The sequence below is a fragment of the Bufo gargarizans genome, chromosome 10 (genome assembly GCF_014858855.1).
Source record: "Bufo gargarizans isolate SCDJY-AF-19 chromosome 10, ASM1485885v1, whole genome shotgun sequence".
Classification (NCBI taxonomy): domain Eukaryota; kingdom Metazoa; phylum Chordata; class Amphibia; order Anura; family Bufonidae; genus Bufo; species Bufo gargarizans.
Genome location: NC_058089.1, coordinates 14,568,241 through 14,587,052, shown reverse-complemented (window position 1 = coordinate 14,587,052; position 18,812 = coordinate 14,568,241). Strand labels below are relative to the sequence as shown.

General features: G+C 55.5%; 1 protein-coding gene across 3 annotated transcripts in view; it reads right to left on the bottom strand.

Moving 5' to 3' along the window:
* The window catches only part of ABCC8 (ATP binding cassette subfamily C member 8), a 78,234-nt gene that overhangs the window by 35,933 nt on the left and 23,489 nt on the right, over positions 1-18,812 (bottom strand). For 2 of the 3 annotated variants that reach the window (XM_044271161.1, XM_044271162.1), the window contains 8 exons: positions 16,638-16,804; positions 12,985-13,227; positions 12,083-12,271; positions 10,373-10,537; positions 6,716-6,871; positions 5,135-5,269; positions 4,355-4,517; positions 2,668-2,708 (listed from right to left, as the gene is read on the bottom strand). In XM_044271161.1, coding sequence (XP_044127096.1) covers positions 2,668-2,708; positions 4,355-4,517; positions 5,135-5,269; positions 6,716-6,871; positions 10,373-10,537; positions 12,083-12,271; positions 12,985-13,227; positions 16,638-16,804 — 1,259 coding nt within the window. Of the gene's footprint in view, positions 1-2,667; positions 2,709-4,354; positions 4,518-5,134; positions 5,270-6,715; positions 6,872-10,372; positions 10,538-12,082; positions 12,272-12,984; positions 13,228-16,637; positions 16,805-18,812 lie in introns of those variants that run through there. The other variant, XM_044271163.1, reaches the window with a different exon arrangement.

Here is an 18,812-nt window from a genome sequence, read left to right as displayed (position 1 = left end):
GCAGAGGCTGCGGGAGGTGACAGGGCTGTGGCCATCAGCAGAGGCTGCGGGAGGTGACAGGGGATGTGGCCATCGGCAGAGGCTGCGGGAGGTGACGGGGATGTGGCCATCGGCAGAGGCTGCGGGAGGTGACAGGGGATGTGGCCATCGGCAGAGGCTGCGGGAGGTGACAGGGCTGTGGCCATCAGCAGAGGCTGCGGGAGGTGACGGGGCTGTGGCCATCAGCAGAGGCTGCGGGAGGTGACAGGGGATGTGGCCATCAGCAGAGGCTGCGGGAGGTGACGGGTGCTGTGGCCATCAGCAGAGGCTGCGGGAGGTGACGGGGCTGTGGCCATCAGCAGAGGCTGCGGGAGGTGACGGGGATGTGGCCATCAGCAGAGGCTGCGGGAGGTGACGGGGCTGTGGCCATCAGCAGAGGCTGCGGGAGGTGACGGGGATGTGGCCATCAACAGAGGCTGCGGGAGGTGACGGGGCTGTGGCCATCAGCAGAGGCTGCGGGAGGTGACGGGGCTGTGGTCATCAGCAGAGGCTGCGGGAGGTGACGGGGGATGTGGCCATCAGCAGAGGCTGCGGGAGGTGACGGGGCTGTGGCCATCAGCAGAGGCTGCGGGAGGTGACGGGGGATGTGGCCATCAGTAGAGGCTGCGGGAGGTGACAGGGGATGTGGCCATCGGCAGAGGCTGCGGGAGGTGACAGGGCTGTGGCCATCAGCAGAGGCTGCGGGAGGTGACAGGGGATGTGGCCATCGGCAGAGGCTGCGGGAGGTGACGGGGATGTGGCCATCGGCAGAGGCTGCGGGAGGTGACAGGGGATGTGGCCATCGGCAGAGGCTGCGGGAGGTGACAGGGCTGTGGCCATCAGCAGAGGCTGCGGGAGGTGACGGGGCTGTGGCCATCAGCAGAGGCTGCGGGAGGTGACAGGGGATGTGGCCATCAGCAGAGGCTGCGGGAGGTGACGGGTGCTGTGGCCATCAGCAGAGGCTGCGGGAGGTGACGGGGCTGTGGCCATCAGCAGAGGCTGCGGGAGGTGACGGGGATGTGGCCATCAGCAGAGGCTGCGGGAGGTGACGGGGCTGTGGCCATCAGCAGAGGCTGCGGGAGGTGACGGGGATGTGGCCATCAACAGAGGCTGCGGGAGGTGACGGGGCTGTGGCCATCAGCAGAGGCTGCGGGAGGTGACGGGGCTGTGGTCATCAGCAGAGGCTGCGGGAGGTGACGGGGGATGTGGCCATCAGCAGAGGCTGCGGGAGGTGACGGGGCTGTGGCCATCAGCAGAGGCTGCGGGAGGTGACGGGGGATGTGGCCATCAGTAGAGGCTGCGGGAGGTGACGGGGGATGTGGCCATCAGCAGAGGCTGCGGGAGGTGACGGGGGCTGTGGCCATCAGCAGAGGCTGCGGGAGGTGACAGGGCTGTGGCCATCAGCAGAGGCTGCGGGAGGTGACGGGGGATGTGGCCATCAGCAGAGGCTGCGGGAGGTGACGGGGGATGTGGCCATCAACAGAGGCTGCGGGAGGTGACTGGGATGTGGCCATCAACAGAGGCTGCGGGAGGTGACGGGGATGTGGCCATCAGCAGAGGCTGCGGGAGGTGACGGGGATGTGGCCATCAGCAGAGGCTGCGGGAGGTGACGGGGCTGTGGCCATCAGCAGAGGCTGCGGGAGGTGACGGGGGCTGTGGACATCGGCAGAGGCTGCGGGAGGTGACGGGGCTGTGGCCATCAGCAGAGGCTGCGGGAGGTGACGGGGCTGTGGCCATCAGCAGAGGCTGCGGGAGGTGACGGGGCTGTGGCCATCAGCAGAGGCTGCGGGAGGTGACGGGGGCTGTGGCCATCAGCAGAGGCTGCGGGAGGTGACGGGGGCTGTGGCCATCGGCAGAGGCTGCGGGAGGTGACGGGGCTGTGGCCATCAGCAGAGGCTGCGGGAGGTGACGGGGCTGTGGCCATCAGCAGAGGCTGCGGGAGGTGACGGGGCTGTGGCCATCAGCAGAGGCTGCGGGAGGTGACGGAGGATGTGGCCATCAGTAGAGGCTGCGGGAGGTGACGGGAATGTGGCCATCAACAGAGGCTGCGGGAGGTGACGGGGGATGTGGCCATCAACAGAGGCTGCGGGAGGTGATGGGGATGTGGCCATCAGCAGAGGCTGCGGGAGGTGACGGGGGCTGTGGCCATCAGCAGAGGCTGCGGGAGGTGACGGGGGCTGTGGCCATCAGCAGAGGCTGCGGGAGGTGACGGGGGCTGTGGCCATCAGCAGAGGCTGCGGGAGGTGACGGGGCTGTGGCCATCAGCAGAGGCTGCGGGAGGTGACGGGGGCTGTGGCCATCAGCAGAGGCTGCGGGAGGTGACGGGGGCTGTGGCCATCAGCAGAGGCTGCGGGAGGTGACGGGGCTGTGGCCATCAGCAGAGGCTGCGGGAGGTGACGGGGGCTGTGGCCATCAGCAGAGGCTGCGGGAGGTGACGGGGGCTGTGGCCATCAGCAGAGGCTGCGGGAGGTGACGGGGCTGTGGCCATCAGCAGAGGCTGCGGGAGGTGACGGGGGCTGTGGCCATCGGCAGAGGCAGGTGACGGGGGCTGTGGCCATCAGCAGAGGCTGCGGGAGGTGACGGGGGCTGTGGCCATCAGCAGAGGCTGCGGGAGGTGACGGGGGCTGTGGACACGTCCCATACACTTACTATGAGCACTGCAGCAATGGGAATGGCGGCATTCATGAATACTACAAGAGAAAAGAACATGTTATCACAGCGGCACATAACACGGAACACACATGTAATGTATGTGCAGAGACATCCCCAGATTATAGTACACAGCGAGGCCTCATGCTCGCAACTGTACTTATTTTCTATGTCTAGCAGCGCGTGGGGGAGGGGAGGCGCCCTGTCCAGCAGTGCGTGGGGGAGGGGAGGCGCCCTGTCCAGCAGTGCGTGGGGGAGGGGAGGCGCCCTGTCCAGCAGTGCGTGGGGGAGGGGAGGCGCCCTGTCCAGCAGTGCGTGGGGGAGGGGAGGCGCCCTGTCCAGCAGTGCGTGGGGGAGGGGAGGCGCCCTGTCCAGCAGTGCGTGGGGGAGGGGAGGCGCCCTGTCCAGCAGTGCGTGGGGGAGGGGAGGCGCCCTGTCCAGCAGTGCGTGGGGGAGGGGAGGCGCCCTGTCCAGCAGTGCGTGGGGGAGGGGAGGCGCCCAGTCCAGCAGTGCGTGGGGGAGGGGAGGCGCCCTGTCCAGCAGTGCGAGGGGGGAAGGGAGGTGCCCTGTCCAGCAGTGCGTGGGGGAGGGGAGGCGCCCTGTCCAGCAGTGCGAGGGGGGAGGGGAGGCGCCCTGTCCAGCAGTGCGTGGGGGAGGGGAGGTGCCCTGTCCAGCAGTGCGAGGGGGGAGGGGAGGCGCCCTGTCCAGCAGTGCGAGGGGGGAGGGGAGGTGCCCTGTCCAGCAGTGCGAGGGGGGAGGGGAGGTGCCCTGTCCAGCAGTGCGAGGGGGGAGGGGAGGCGCCCTGTCCAGCAGTGCGAGGGGGGAGGGGAGGCGCCCTGTCCAGCAGTGCGAGGGGGGAAGGGAGGTGCCCTGTCCAGCAGTGCGAGGGGGGAGGGGAGGCGCCCTGTCCAGCAGTGCGAGGGGGGAGGGGAGGCACCTTGTCCAGCAGTGCGAGGGGGGAGGGGAGGCGCCCTGTCCAGCAGTGCGAGGGGGGAGGGGAGGCACCCTGTCCAGCAGTGCGAGGGGGGAGGGGAGGCGCCCTGTCCAGCAGTGCGAGGGGGGAGGGGAGGCGCCCTGTCCAGCAGTGCGAGGGGGGAGGGGAGGCGCCCTGTCCAGCAGTGCGAGGGGGGAGGGGAGGCTCCCTGTCCAGCAGTGCGAGGGGGGAAGGGAGGCGCCCTGTCCAGCAGTGCGAGGGGGGAGGGGAGGCGCCCTGTCCAGCAGTGCGAGGGGGGAGGGGAGGCGCCCTGTCCAGCAGTGCGAGGGGGGAGGGGAGGCGCCCTGTCCAGCAGGGCGAGGGGGGAGGGGAGGCGCCCTGTCCAGCAGTGCGAGGGGGGAGGGGAGGCGCCCTGTCCAGCAGTGCGAGGGGGGAAGGGAGGCGCCCTGTCCAGCAGTGCGAGGGGGGAGGGGAGGCGCCCTGTCCAGCAGTGCGAGGGGGGAGGGGAGGCGCCCTGTCCAGCAGTGCGAGGGGGGAGGGGAGGCGCCCTGTCCAGCAGTGCGAGGGGGGAGGGGAGGCGCCCTGTCCAGCAGTGCGAGGGGGGAGGGGAGGCGCCCTGTCCAGCAGTGCCAGGGGGGAGGGGAGGCGCCCTGTCCAGCAGTGCGAGGGGGGAGGGGAGGCGCCCTGTCCAGCAGTGCGAGGGGGGAGGGGAGGCGCCCTGTCCAGCAGTGCGAGGGGGAGGCGGTCACACACTTGATATGGAGGTGTACAAGGCAAACGCCTTCAGGCTGGTCAACTCCTTCTGGCGCGTTTCCTCCACGCTGCTGTGGAATATGTGCTCCCAGGAATACAGCTTCAGCAGCTTGATCCCGCGCAGCATCTCGTTAGTTTTCTTCAGACGCTCATTGGAATATTCCTACAACATGGAGGCAAATCATGAGAATAAATACTACATGGTATCAGTACATAACACATGTATAAAGTTCAGCCCAGTACATATAACATACATAGAACACATATAACATGTAGACCAGTACATATCACATACACAGGGCACATATAACATGTAGACCAGTACATATCACATATAACATGTAGACCAGTATATATAACATGTAGACCAGTACATATAACATGTAGACCAGTACATATAACATACACAGGGCACATGTAACATGTAGACCAGTACATATAACATGTAGACTAGTACATATAACATGTAGACCAGTACATATAACATACTCAGGGCACATATAACATGTAGACAAGTACATATAACATACATAGAACACATATAACATGTAGACCAGTACATATCACATATAACATGTAGACCAGTACATATCACATACACAGGGCACATATAACATGTAGACCAGTACATATCACATACACAGGGCACATATAACATGTAGACCAGTACATATCACACACACAGGGCACATATAACATGTAGACCAGTACATATCACATACACAGGGCACATATAACATGTAGACCAGTACATATCACACACACATGACACATACATACCAGTGTGCTCCTCTGGGCTTGAGAGAGTTTTGTGGCTACAAAATACTGGATGGGGGCGAGCACGATGATGACGGCGGCGCCGATGAAAGCGCTAATTCCCAGGATGTAATAAAGGAGGATAATCCCCACAATAATCTAAAGGAAGGAGATCAGCATAAGACGGGGCGCACACCCCAAATATACCACACAGAGGACAGACCCGCTCCCCACAACATTCCCCCTAACACCCCAAATATATCACATAGGAGACAAGACAAATGGCCCCCATACTGCAGTGTTTGGGTGCGGACGTCCTCATCCCTGTGGCCTGGGGGTGTCTACGCTCCCCCTGCAGTCTGCTCCCCATTAGACCCCACTGCAGGCTGCTCCCCCTGTGAGACCCCACTGCAGGCTGCTCCCCATTAGACCCCACTGCAGGCTGCTCCCCCTGTGAGACCCCACTGCAGGCTGCTCCCCCTGTGAGACCCCACTGCAGGCTGCTCCCCATTAGACCCCACTGCAGGCTGCTCCCCCTGTGAGACCCCACTGCAGGCTGCTCCCCCTGTGAGACCCCACTGCAGGCTGCTCCCCCTGTCAGACCCCACTGCAGGCTGCTCCCCCTGTCAGATCCCACTGCAGGCTGCTCCCCCTGTCAGATCCCACTGCAGGCTGCTCCCCCTGTCAGATCCCACTGCAGGCTGCTCCCCCTGTCAGACCCCACTGCAGGCTGCTCCCCCTGTCAGATCCCACTGCAGGCTGCTCCCCCTGTCAGACCCCACTGCAGGCTGCTCCCCCTGTCAGACCCCACTGCAGGCTGCTCCCCCTGTCAGACCCCACTGCAGGCTGCTCCCCCTGTGAGACCCCACTGCAGGCTGCTCCCCCTGTGAGACCCCACTGCAGGCTGCTCCCCGTCAGATCCCACTGCAGGCTGCTCCCCCTGTCAGACCCCACTGCAGGCTGCTCCCCCTGTCAGACCCCACTGCAGGCTGCTCCCCCTGTCAGATCCCACTGCAGGCTGCTCCCCCTGTCAGATCCCACTGCAGGCTGCTCCCCCTGTCAGATCCCACTGCAGGCTGCTCCCCCTGTCAGATCCCACTGCAGGCTGCTCCCCCTGTCAGATCCCACTGCAGGCTGCTCCCCCTGTCAGATCCCACTGCAGGCTGCTCCCCCTGTCAGACCCCACTGCAGGCTGCTCCCCCTGTCAGACCCCACTGCAGGCTGCTCCCCCTGTGAGACCCCACTGCAGGCTGCTCCCCCTGTGAGACCCCACTGCAGGCTGCTCCCCGTCAGATCCCACTGCAGGCTGCTCCCCCTGTCAGACCCCACTGCAGGCTGCTCCCCCTGTCAGACCCCACTGCAGGCTGCTCCCCCTGTCAGATCCCACTGCAGGCTGCTCCCCCTGTCAGACCCCACTGCAGGCTGCTCCCCCTGTCAGATCCCACTGCAGGCTGCTCCCCCTGTCAGATCCCACTGCAGGCTGCTCCCCCTGTCAGATCCCACTGCAGGCTGCTCCCCCTGTCAGATCCCACTGCAGGCTGCTCCCCCTGTCAGATCCCACTGCAGGCTGCTCACTCTGTCAGAACACCCTACAGGGCGCCGCACCTGAACGGGCATCGCCCAAAGGTTGGGACACAGGAAGAAAAACCACATGAGCTGATTGGTGTCGATCGCCACCAGGTTGCAGATCTGGCCGGACGTCATTTCGCCCATGGACATGTTGGAGGTGGACAGATGCATAATTTTATTGTAGATCTTGGTCTGTGGAAAACACAATCAGGAAAAAAAACGTTACACTTTGCACATCACTAAAACTCCCAGCATCCCTCAGGCCCAGAGTAGATGGGCCGCAAATGTTGGGTGTGACCTGCAGATTTGGGGGGGGGGGGCATTTCTCCACCTCAGAGGGTGGGATCTTTCTGGTGTGATGTCAGAGCTCGATCTGTCCTCTGAGCCAATTGGATGTCTCCCTCATGTGTCACCGACACATGCTGCGGCATCGGCTCCAGAATCTCCTTCCCCCAATCCCCCTCCTCTCTGTCACATATTTACTGTATTATTGTAAGAGTGGGGCACAGAGTCCTAGAGGATAACCAGATATTATACAGACTGCAGAGGGAGGGGGTACAGCGTACTAGAGGATAACCAGATATTATAGAGACTGCAGGGGGAGGGAGGGGGTACAGAGTCCTAGAGGATAACCAGATATTATAGAGACTGCAGGGGGAGGGAGGGGGTACAGAGTCCTAGAGGATAACCAGATATTATAGAGACTGCAGGAGGAGGGAGGGGGCACAGAGTCCTAGAGGATAACCAAATATTATACAGACTGCAGAGGGAGGGGGTACAGCGTACTAGAGGATAACCAGATATTATAGAGACTGCAGGGGGAGGGAGGGGGTACAGAGTCCTAGAGGATAACCAGATATTATAGAGACTGCAGGGGGAGGGAGGGGGAACAGAGTCCTAGAGGATAACCAGATATTATAGAGACTGCAGGAGGAGGGAGGGGGCACAGAGTCCTAGAGGATAACCAGATATTATAGAGACTGCAGGAGGAGGGAGGGGCACAGAGTCCTAGAGGATAACCAGATATTATAGAGACTGCGGGGGGAGGGAGGGGGTACAGAGTCCTAGAGGATAACCAGATATTATAGAGACTGCAGGGGGAGGGAGGGGGTACAGAGTCCTAGAGGATAACCAGATATTATAGAGACTGCAGGGGGAGGGAGGGGGCACAGAGTCCTAGAGGATAACCAGATATTATAGAGACTGCAGGGGGTACAGAGTACTAGAGGATAACCAAATATTATACAGACTGTAGGAGGAGGGAGGGGGTACAGAGTACTAGAGGATAACCAGATATTATACAGACTGCAGGAGGAGGGAGGGGGTACAGAGTCCTAGAGGATAACCAGATATTATAGAGACTGCACGGGGAGGGAGGGGGTACAGAGTCCTAGAGGATAACCCGATATTATACAGACTGCAGGAGGAGGGAGGGGGTACAGAGTCCTAGAGGATAACCAGATATTATACAGACTGCAGGAGGAGGGAGGGGGTACAGAGTCCTAGAGGATAACCAGATATTATACAGACTGCAGGAGGAGGGAGGGGGTACAGCGTACTAGAGGATAACCAGATATTATAGAGACTGCAGGGGGAGGGAGGGGGCACAGAGTACTAGAGGATAACCAAATATTATACAGACTGCAGGAGGAGGGAGGGGGTACAGAGTACTAGAGGATAACCAGATATTATACAGACTGCAGGATGAGGGAGGGAGTACAGAGTACTAGAGGATAACCAGATATTATAGAGACTGCAGGGGGATGGAGGGGGCACAGAGTACTAGAGGATAACCAGATATTATAGAGACTGCAGGGGGAGGGAGGGGGTACAGAGTCCTAGAGGATAACCAGATATTATAGAGACTGCAGGGGGGGGGGGGTACAGAGTCCTAGAGGATAACCAGATATTATAGAGACTGCAGGAGGAGGGAGGGGGCACAGAGTACTAGAGGATAACCAGATATTATAGAGACTGCAGGGGGAGGGAGGGGGTACAGAGTCCTAGAGGATAACCAGATATTATAGAGACTGCAGGGGGAGGGAGGGGGTACAGAGTCCTAGAGGATAACCAGATATTATAGAGACTGCAGGGGGAGGGAGGGGGCACAGAGTACTAGAGATTAACCAGATATTATAGAGACTGCAGGGGGGGAGGGTACAGAGTCCTAGAGGATAACCAGATATTATAGAGACTGCAGGAGGAGGGAGGGGGCACAGAGTCCTAGAGGATAACCAGATATTATAGAGACTGCAGGGGGAGGGAGGGGGTACAGAGTCCTAGAGGATAACCAGATATTATACAGACTGCAGGAGGAGGGAGGGGGTACAGAGTACTAGAGGATAACCAGATATTATAGAGACTGCAGGGGGAGGGAGAGGGTACAGAGTCCTAGAGAATAACCAGATATTATAGAGACTGCAGGAGGAGGGAGGGGGCACAGAGTCCTAGAGGATAACCAGATATTATAGAGACTGCAGGGGGAGGGAGGGGGTACAGAGTCCTAGAGGATAACCAGATATTATAGAGACTGCAGGAGGAGGGGGGGGGGTACAGAGTCCTAGATGATAACCAGATATTATAGAGACTGCAGGGAGGGGGCACAGAGTACTAGAGGGTGACACGTGTGATGAGAACACCAGTACTGATGAGGTGTCTGTGATACACGGGGGATCAAGGGGAGTTGTGATTATCACTAGTAATGATGGAGGCTCTGATGTGAAGGAGTCCTCAGACAGATGCCCGGTCTCTGTGGCACTGGGGCTGGACGTCCTGGTGTCACTCTATTGTCAGTACTGTTTACTTTCGGTTGCTCCTGTAACAACCGCTTCCCCATCTTCGGGATATGGACAGGTCGTCTGCAGTCTGTTCCTCACCCATCAACCAGAGCTGTGGACATGTGCGACAGCGCCAGGACAAAGAATTACGTCAGGAGATTATCGGACACTTCGCGGTCAGGCTGGTGGAGAACAGTTTGTACTATTTATATGAACAGCTCTGTGGACAACATCTCTACAGACTGTCCCGAACTGTGAGCAGTGCCCGCCAGTGCCAACCAGTGCCCACCAGTGCCGACTGCCTCACCTGAGGAAGAGAACAATATCGCAGAGTCTGTCCCCACCTCAGCCCATGACCTCAGCCCGTCCTCAACCCTAATCCTGCCCTTATCTGGCCCCCTGTTCTGCCCTGATCCCCATGTAGACCCCTGCCCTCATCCCCATGTAGACCCCTGGCCTCATCCCCATGTAGACCCCTGCCCTCATCCCCATGTAGACCCCTGCCCTCATCCCCATGTAGACCCCTGCCCTCATCCCCATGTAGACCCCTGCTCTGATCCCCATGTAGACCCCTGCCCTCATCCCCATGTAGACCCCTGGCCTCATCCCCATGTAGACCCCTGCTCTGATCCCCATGTAGACCCCTGCCCTCATCCCCATGTAGACCCCTGCCCTCATCCCCATGTAGACCCCTGCCCTCATCCCCATGTAGACCCCTGCCCTCATCCCCATGTAGACCCCTGCCCTCATCCCCATGTAGACCCCTGCCCTCATCCCCATGTAGACCCCTGCCCTCATCCGGTCCTTAGCCCACATTTGGACTCGTCCTAATCCTGTCCTCTGCCCTTACCACGTTCCCTTCCCTCTTTATACCCACAGTAACTCAGTTGGCACGGTAGAATTCGGGCGCTGTCACCTGTATTGCTCCACGCAGGTTGATGCCAGTCTCAATGGCGACATAATACGAGGCTTGAAGAAATGTTCTTTGCAGGAGGAGGGCAAAAAACAGCAGCACTGCCAGGACGTAGGCATTGGCCAAAAATTCTTGTGATGAAATGAAGGAAACCCCGAAAAACACCGTCTGTGAGAGAAGAATTGATAGAGACAATGAGAAACGCAGCGTAGGTGCCACAGGCCACCACACAGACGGGCAGCCGGGCACACAGCAGGATGGACACATACACACTGGTACTAACAACCAGGCACACATGGGGTACATATAGCTGCACACACATAGATTTGTACTGCCAGGCATGCACATATTGGCACAGACAGCAGGCTGGGAAAACACAGATAGAAACATCCAATACCAAGGCATACATAGATGGGTACATACAGCTGGGCACCCGCAGGTGGGTACATACAGCTGGGCACACACAGGTGGGTACATACAGGTGGGCACACAGAGATGGGTACATACAGCTGGGCACACACAGATGGGTACATACAGCTGGGCACACACAGATGGGTACATACAGCTGGGCATACATAGATGGGTACATACAGCTGGGCACATACAGGTGGGTACATACAGCTGGGCACACACAGGTGGGTACATACAGCTGGGAACACACAGGTGGGTACATACAGCTGGGCACACACAGGTGGGTACATACAGCTGGGCACACACAGGTGGGTACATACAGCTGGGCACACACAGGTGGGTACATACAGCTGGGCACACACAGGTGGGTACATACAGCTGGGCACACATAGATGGGTAAATACAGCTGTGCACACACAGGTGGGTACATACAGCTGGGCACACATAGATGGGTACATACAGCTGGGCACACATAGATGGGTACATACAGCTGGGCACACACAGATGGGTACACACAGCTGGGCACATACACAGGTGGGTACATACAGCTGGGCACACACAGGTGGGTACATACAGCTGGGCACACACAGGTGGGTACATACAGCTGGGCACACACAGGTGGGTACATACAGCTGGGCACACACAGGTGGGTACATACAGCTGGGCACACACAGGTGGGTACATACAGCTGGGCACACACAGGTGGGTACATACAGCTGGGCACACAGGTGGGTACATACAGCTGGGACCACACAGGTGGGTACATACAGCTGGGCACACACAGATGGGTACATACAGCTGGGCACATACACAGGTGGGTACACACAGCTGGGCACATACACAGGTGGGTACATACAGCTGGGCACACAAAGGTGGGTACATACAGCTGGGACCACACAGGTGGGTACATACAGCTGGGACCACACAGGTGGGTACATACAGCTGGGACCACACAGGTGGGTACATACAGCTGGGCACACACAGATGGGTACACACAGCTGGGCACATACACAGGTGGGTACACACAGCTGGGCACATACACAGGTGGGTACATACAGCTGGGCACACACAGGTGGGTACATACAGCTGGGACCACACAGGTGGGTACATACAGCTGGGACCACACAGGTGGGTACATACAGCTGGGACCACACAGGTGGGTACATACAGCTGGGACCACACAGGTGGGTACATACAGCTGGGACCACACAGGTGGGTACATACAGCTGGGACACTTACTGTATCTATATGACAATACTGATGAGGAGGACAAGTGAGGGGACAGTAGCCGGCCGGACTTACCCGGGGGTGGTAGGTCTCGTTCTCCTGGCTGAGGTGATGGACGATCCCGGACACACACAGCGGACCAGCGAACCCCAGCAAGTCGGCCAAAATGCGAAAGATGCTGCTGAGGACGAGGGGCCTCCCAAAGGCTTGGCACAAAGCGCCCCAGATGGATCTGGGACCCGTGGGACACGGGGAAGACTTAGACTGCGGGGAGGGGGAGGAGTCAGCGTCATCACTGGGCGCTATAATGTACAACCATCAGCGCCCCGCCCGAGCCCCAAATACCACCAAAGGAGCTGGAAACCTGTCCTACTCACACTGCTGAGGCTTTGGCACAGTGCATCAGTGCAGGCAACCTTGAGCCTAGGACAAGACATCTTACATACCGCCACACCGGGTGATACATCTGATATACCGCCACATCGGGTGATACATCTGATATACTACCCCACAGGATGATACATCTGGTATGCCGCCACACAGGATGATACATCTGGTATGCCGCCACACAGGGTGACACATCCGATATATCGCCACACATGGTGATAGATCTGATATATCAGATGTATCATCCAGTGTGGCGGTATATTAGACGTGTCACCATGTGTGGCGGTGTATCAGATGTCGCCCTGTGTCACTGTATATCACACCGACACACAGGATGATACATCTGATATACCGCCACACCGGGTGATACATCTGATATACCGCGACACAGGGCAACACATCTGATATACCGCCACACTGGATGATACATCTGATATTACCACACAGGGTGACATCTGATATGACCACACATGGTGACACATCTGACACAGGGTGATCTGAAATTTTCTTCATAAAGATATGCCGCCCTCCCTTCTCCGTGACATATACAGTATTTCTGCCGGTAGTGGTGGAAGCTCGTGATAACTCACTCTTTGTGCCTTGAAGGCCCGGTTGAGGAGGATGTAGTTGGTCACGGCCCGCATGGCGATGGGCAGTTTTCCTATTGCTTTCAAGTCGATGGGCTTCTTGTGAGCCGTCTTTATGAAGGTGTTCATCCACCAGTAAGTCCCTTTTGAGAGGAGGTTGACGAACGGCTGGAGGAATCGCACACCCAGATCCTGCAGGTCCTCGGGGGGCTTCACTTCTCTGGGAGATTTATAGAAAACATATCTCTGAGGGGCGGGAAAAAAAACACGTAATAAAGATGATGGAACAACATGGGGCATCAGGTGGACATGTCCTGTGGTGGGGGGACAGAGAAGAGGTCCAAGGCCTACACAGAGAAATGTACAGAGCAAGAGCAGACAGCACCGGGCAGACCCCAATGACAAATATTACTGCACTAGGGGGACTACGGAAGAACCCCCTGCACATAGTGCCGCCAATACTGGTGCCTAGACTAAAAGGACAAGAATGTAAAGGACATCAGAACTTCGCACAATGACAACGTGACTGAACATGGGACATAAGAGCTGAAAGAAGAACCACAAACAGAACAAAACAAAAAACAACAAATGTCAGTACAAGGACCTGATAGTGAGGATGTGACCAGAAGCAATATAGTCCAGACATGACCCACAAGTACCATGGAGGTGACCAGAAGCCATATAGACAGTCCAGACATGACCCACAAGTACCATGGAGGTGACCAGAAGCCATATAGACAGTCCAGACATGACCCACAAGTACCATGGAGGTGGCCAGAAGTCGTATAGTCCAGACATGACCCACAAGTACCATGGATGTGACCAGAAGCCATATAGACAGTCCAGACATGACCCACAAGTACCATGGAGGTGACCAGAAGCCATATAGACAGTCCAGACATGACCCACAAGTACCATGGAGGTGGCCTTAAGTCGTATATTCCAGACATGACCCACAAGTACCATGGATGTGACCAGAAGCCATATAGACAGTCCAGACATGACCTACAAGTACCATGGATGTGACCAGAAGCCATATAGACAGTCCAGACATGTCTCACAAGTACCATGGAGGTGACCAGAAGCCATATAGACAGTCCAGACATGTCTCACAAGTACCATGGAGGTGACCAGAAGCCATATAGACAGTCCAGACATGACCCACAAGTACCATGGAGATGACCAGAAGCCATATAGACAGTCCAGACATGACCCACAAGTACCATGGAGATGACCAGAAGCCATATAGACAGTCCAGACATGACCCACAAGTACCATGGAGGTGACCAGAAGCCATATAGACAGTCCAGACATGACCCACAAGTACCATGGAGGTGGCCAGAAGTAGTATAGTCCAGACATGACCCACAAGTACCATGGATGTGACCAGAAGCCATATAGACAGTCCAGACATGACCTACAAGTACCATTGAGGTGACCAGAAGCCATATAGACAGTCCAGACATGACCTACAAGTACCATGGAGGTGACCAGAAGTCATATAGACAGTCCAGACATGGCAGACAAGTACCATGGAGGTGACCAGAAGTCATATAGACAGTTCAGACATGGCAGACAAGTACCATGGAGGTGACCAGAAGTTGTATAGCCCAGACATGACCCACAAGTATCACAGATGTGACCAGAAGCCATATAGTCCAGGCCTGACCCACAAGTACCACAGATGTGACCAGAAGTCATACAGACATCCCAGACATGACCCACAAGTACCATGGATGCGGTCTCCACGTGTGGCGCTGGTAGGGAAGTGCGGCCTGCTCAGGAGAATGTCACATGTGTTACTGGCCGACTACACGGCTTCTCACACATCACTAAACTAATCAGAAACTAAACATATAACGTGCAGAAGTCCTAAAAGTAGATAAAGAACTGAATCAAACAAATGAGTCACAAATATTAGACCTGGAGGAAAATGCTCAGATATATCGGTAAAAGCAGTAAAAGTATGTGAACCCCTGCCTCCAGTATCTGGTCTGGCCCCTTTGGTAATTGTAGATTAGTCCTGCACAGAGGCAGCAGAACAGCGCCAAACCATTACCCCACCAGCTCCACGTGTCACAGATGGGGTGAGGTTTCTATGCTGGATGCAGGGTTTTCCGTTCTCAAACATAAGGCTTCTCATCTTCACCAGCAAGTTCTGATCTGGTCTCATCCGTCCACAGCACATTGTCCAGCAGCCTTCTGCCCTGTCCACGTGATCTTTACAAAGTGCAGATGAGCAGCAATGTTCTTTATGGAGAGCAGCAGCTTCTCCTGGCAGTCCTGCTATGAACACCATTGTTGGCAAGTGTCCTCCTGATGGTGGACTCGTGGACATGAATATTAGCAGACATGAGAAAGGCCTTCAGTTGCTTAGAGAAAAACATCCAAAAGAAGCAGCTGACGATACCACAGAGTTGCTCTATTCATGTAACGCGTTTTGAAAGTGTGGCGCCAAAAGGGTCTGATGAATAAATCGGAAAACACTTTCGAAACGCGTTACATGAATGAAGCGACTCTGTGGTCTCCTGCGCTCCTCGGCGGCTTCTTTTGGTGTTTTTCTGCTAGTTTTGGGCATCCTCTGGACTACCGGCGGCAGCGCTGCGGTCACCTTCATTCCTTCCCTTGGAGGTGCCTCTCGGGGATCTGTCTGCATTTGCACAACTCTGTCCGGTGACCTCGTTACCTACCTGCCGTCTTAGGTCTCTAGTGCAATCCACTGCCCACCAGGAGGCTGCTTACCCTGTGAAGATGGAACGCCGCAGCACCAGTCTTCCTCCACAGCTTCAGAGCGGAGCGCCGAATGGTCCGGCAGCCGGCCCAAACTGACCAATGACAAAGCTGTGTCCAGAGCTTTGTATTGGATATTTCAGGCACTTGCCGTATCACTGCGCTGCCGGCGCCGTTCACAGCGCGCCCTGCGCTCAAGAGAGGCTGGGAAATGTATTGATACGCATGAGATAAAATGTCCTGTGCAGGTGTCCCTGTGACCTCTGCCACCCGCTCACCCCCGATTGTCACCCCCATTACCTGTTCTTCCTAGGGGTTCACATACTTTTACTGCTCACAGACATTTTCTCCAGGTCTAATATTTGTAACTCATTTCTCTGATTTGGTTCTTTACCGACTTTTAGGACTTGTGTGAAAATCTGAGGTTTTAGGTCAAATTTACGCAGAAAAATAGAAAATTCTGAAGGGTTCACAAACTTCCGAGCACCAGTGTGTAAGGCGACTTTCACATCAGCGTCCGGCAGAAGATCTCTAAACCTGAATAACACGTATTCGCTTCATTTACTACTTCCGGGTGCATGCGTTACGTCCGGATCCGGTTGTATTAAAAAGAAACTGGACAAACTGGCATTAAAATCATTGTAAGTCAATGGGCGCCGATTCTGGTTTGTTTAGTTTCGCAAAACCCGGAACGCAACCCGATCAGCTTTGTTCTGTTTTGTCCCCAGTGACGATGAATGGAGACAAAACAGACGCGTTTGGCCTTGGTTTTGAGATCCTCTGCCGGATCCCAAAACCGGAAAGCAATAAGCTGATGTAAAAGGAGCCTAAGCCTAAATATACACACGTGTGTACACATATGCCCATTATCTACATGCCCAGACTCAGAGACTCAGGACGTCTCTGCGGTCTGTGACATCACTCACCCGCATTCTGATGACATTGATCTCCACCAGCAGTAGCATGCCGTACAGAATGGCCAGTAACCCAGTCAGGCAGTAGCGGAGCTGCAGGAACCCAACGCCATTGTCACAGAACTTCACAAACTTGATGGTTTTGGTAATAAAAGCCAACATCCAGTAGACCAGTAACGCTGGGGGGGAGACAAAAGAACCAGTAACACATCATAATACAGCACCAGTATTAACAATACATCAACACATCAATACATCAACAGTGAATCACCACCCTCATCATCATCTACATCAGCTCCACCAACACCTCAACCATCATCATCATCATCTCCACCAATACCGTCTTCATTAACCATCTTCACCTCCACCACCACCCTCATCATCATCTATATCATCTTCATCTACACCAACACCTCATTAACCATCTTCACCTCCACCAACCTCACCTCCACCACCACCATCATCATCTCCACCAATACCGTCCTCATTAACCATCTTCACATCCACCACCACCATCATCATCACAGCTCACATCTTCAACATCTCCACCAGCAGCATGCTATAGAGACTGGCCAGTAACCTGGTGAGGCAGTAGTGCAGCTGCAGGAAACCAATGCTACTGTCACAGAACATCACAAATTAGATGGTTTTGACAAAAAACAACAACAATGTCTGTAACGGACCGTTTCAGCAGACAAGGGGTTAAAATCTGTTTAGGCGATATGCCCCTTTCTGAGAGACAGGCACAGCTACTGCAGAACACCAAACTCCCGAACTGGATACAAAATAGCACTCCAAACTGGAACCTCGCGAACAGCTGCTAGCAGACGAACAGGAAAAGCATACAATCAGCTTACACTCCTGGCAATCAGTCTCTAACAGCATACAGGGAATCCCCCCAAGAACGAGACAAGGCTCCGTGTTGAGGGTCAAGCAGTGGTCTGACTGTACTTCAGGTACAGCCTCTTTTATTCATAAAAAACAAACATAGTACTGCCCACAGGGTTTTGAAATCCAACCAATCAATATCTTACAACACACACAATGCAAGTACAGCAACCAATCGTTCACGCCCCCTAGAGGACCAGAAGGGAGACTGCGACACAGAACAGATACAACACATCCCCACAATGCATCATGGTTTCCTCCTCTCTGTCCCGGAGACAACCGAGGGCAATCCAATTATCTCTCAGGACAAAGGGAGATCGCCAATACACATATGGAGACAACAGGACAGACATCACCATTTAAACACACAATGGGACAATAGAAACACACCCAGCATATTCCTCCCAAGCTGACAAGTTACACTTATTATAAATTGTTACAACTTTGTGAGGTTACATTGTCCATACATATAACTTACATCAATTTAAACAGTATAACTTGGGGACAAACCTATCCAAAATTCCCTGGAATAGGTTCAGGGGTTTAAAAGTTAGTAGGGGCCATAATCCAAAACCCAGTGGCGAGGTTGGTTTAAACAGGCCTCTCCAAAACCCAGTGGCGAGGTTGGTTTCGCCACAATGTCCATCAGACCAGTCCGCTGAGGGTAGTGGGCGTGCAGAAGCAAAAAGAGACGACAGAACCCGTTACACATTATAATACAGCACCAGTAGTATTATAAGACTACATCATCTTCACAACCACTTCCACCATCATCTCCACTGTCACCAGCAGCCCCAACAGGATCCAGTTCTGCCCTCGGAGTACACTGGGAGCGGCAACTGCTGCCGATTCCCCAGCAATGTAGGTAATGACGTGAGAAACAGACAGGGGCCGATAACAGTCCTCCACTCAAAGACAGAAACGAGGGGCATCCCCAAATAATAACTGGGGGGAAGGGGCTGCTATACATCATGTAGATCACACATCTGAGAGCACCATGAAGGACATCAATCTCTGCAGACCTGTATTATCTGCTGTACAGTGCACTGCCTCTTCATACTACACATACCTGTATTATCTGCTGTACAGTGCACTGCCTCTCCATACTACACAGACCTGTATTATCTGCTGTACAGTACACTGCCTCTCCATACTACACAGACCTGTATTATCTGCTGTACAGTACACTGCCTCTCCATACTACACAGACCTGTATTATCTGCTGTACAGTGCACTGCCTCTCCATACTACACAGACTTGTATTATCTGCTGTACAGTACACTGCCTCTCCATCCTACA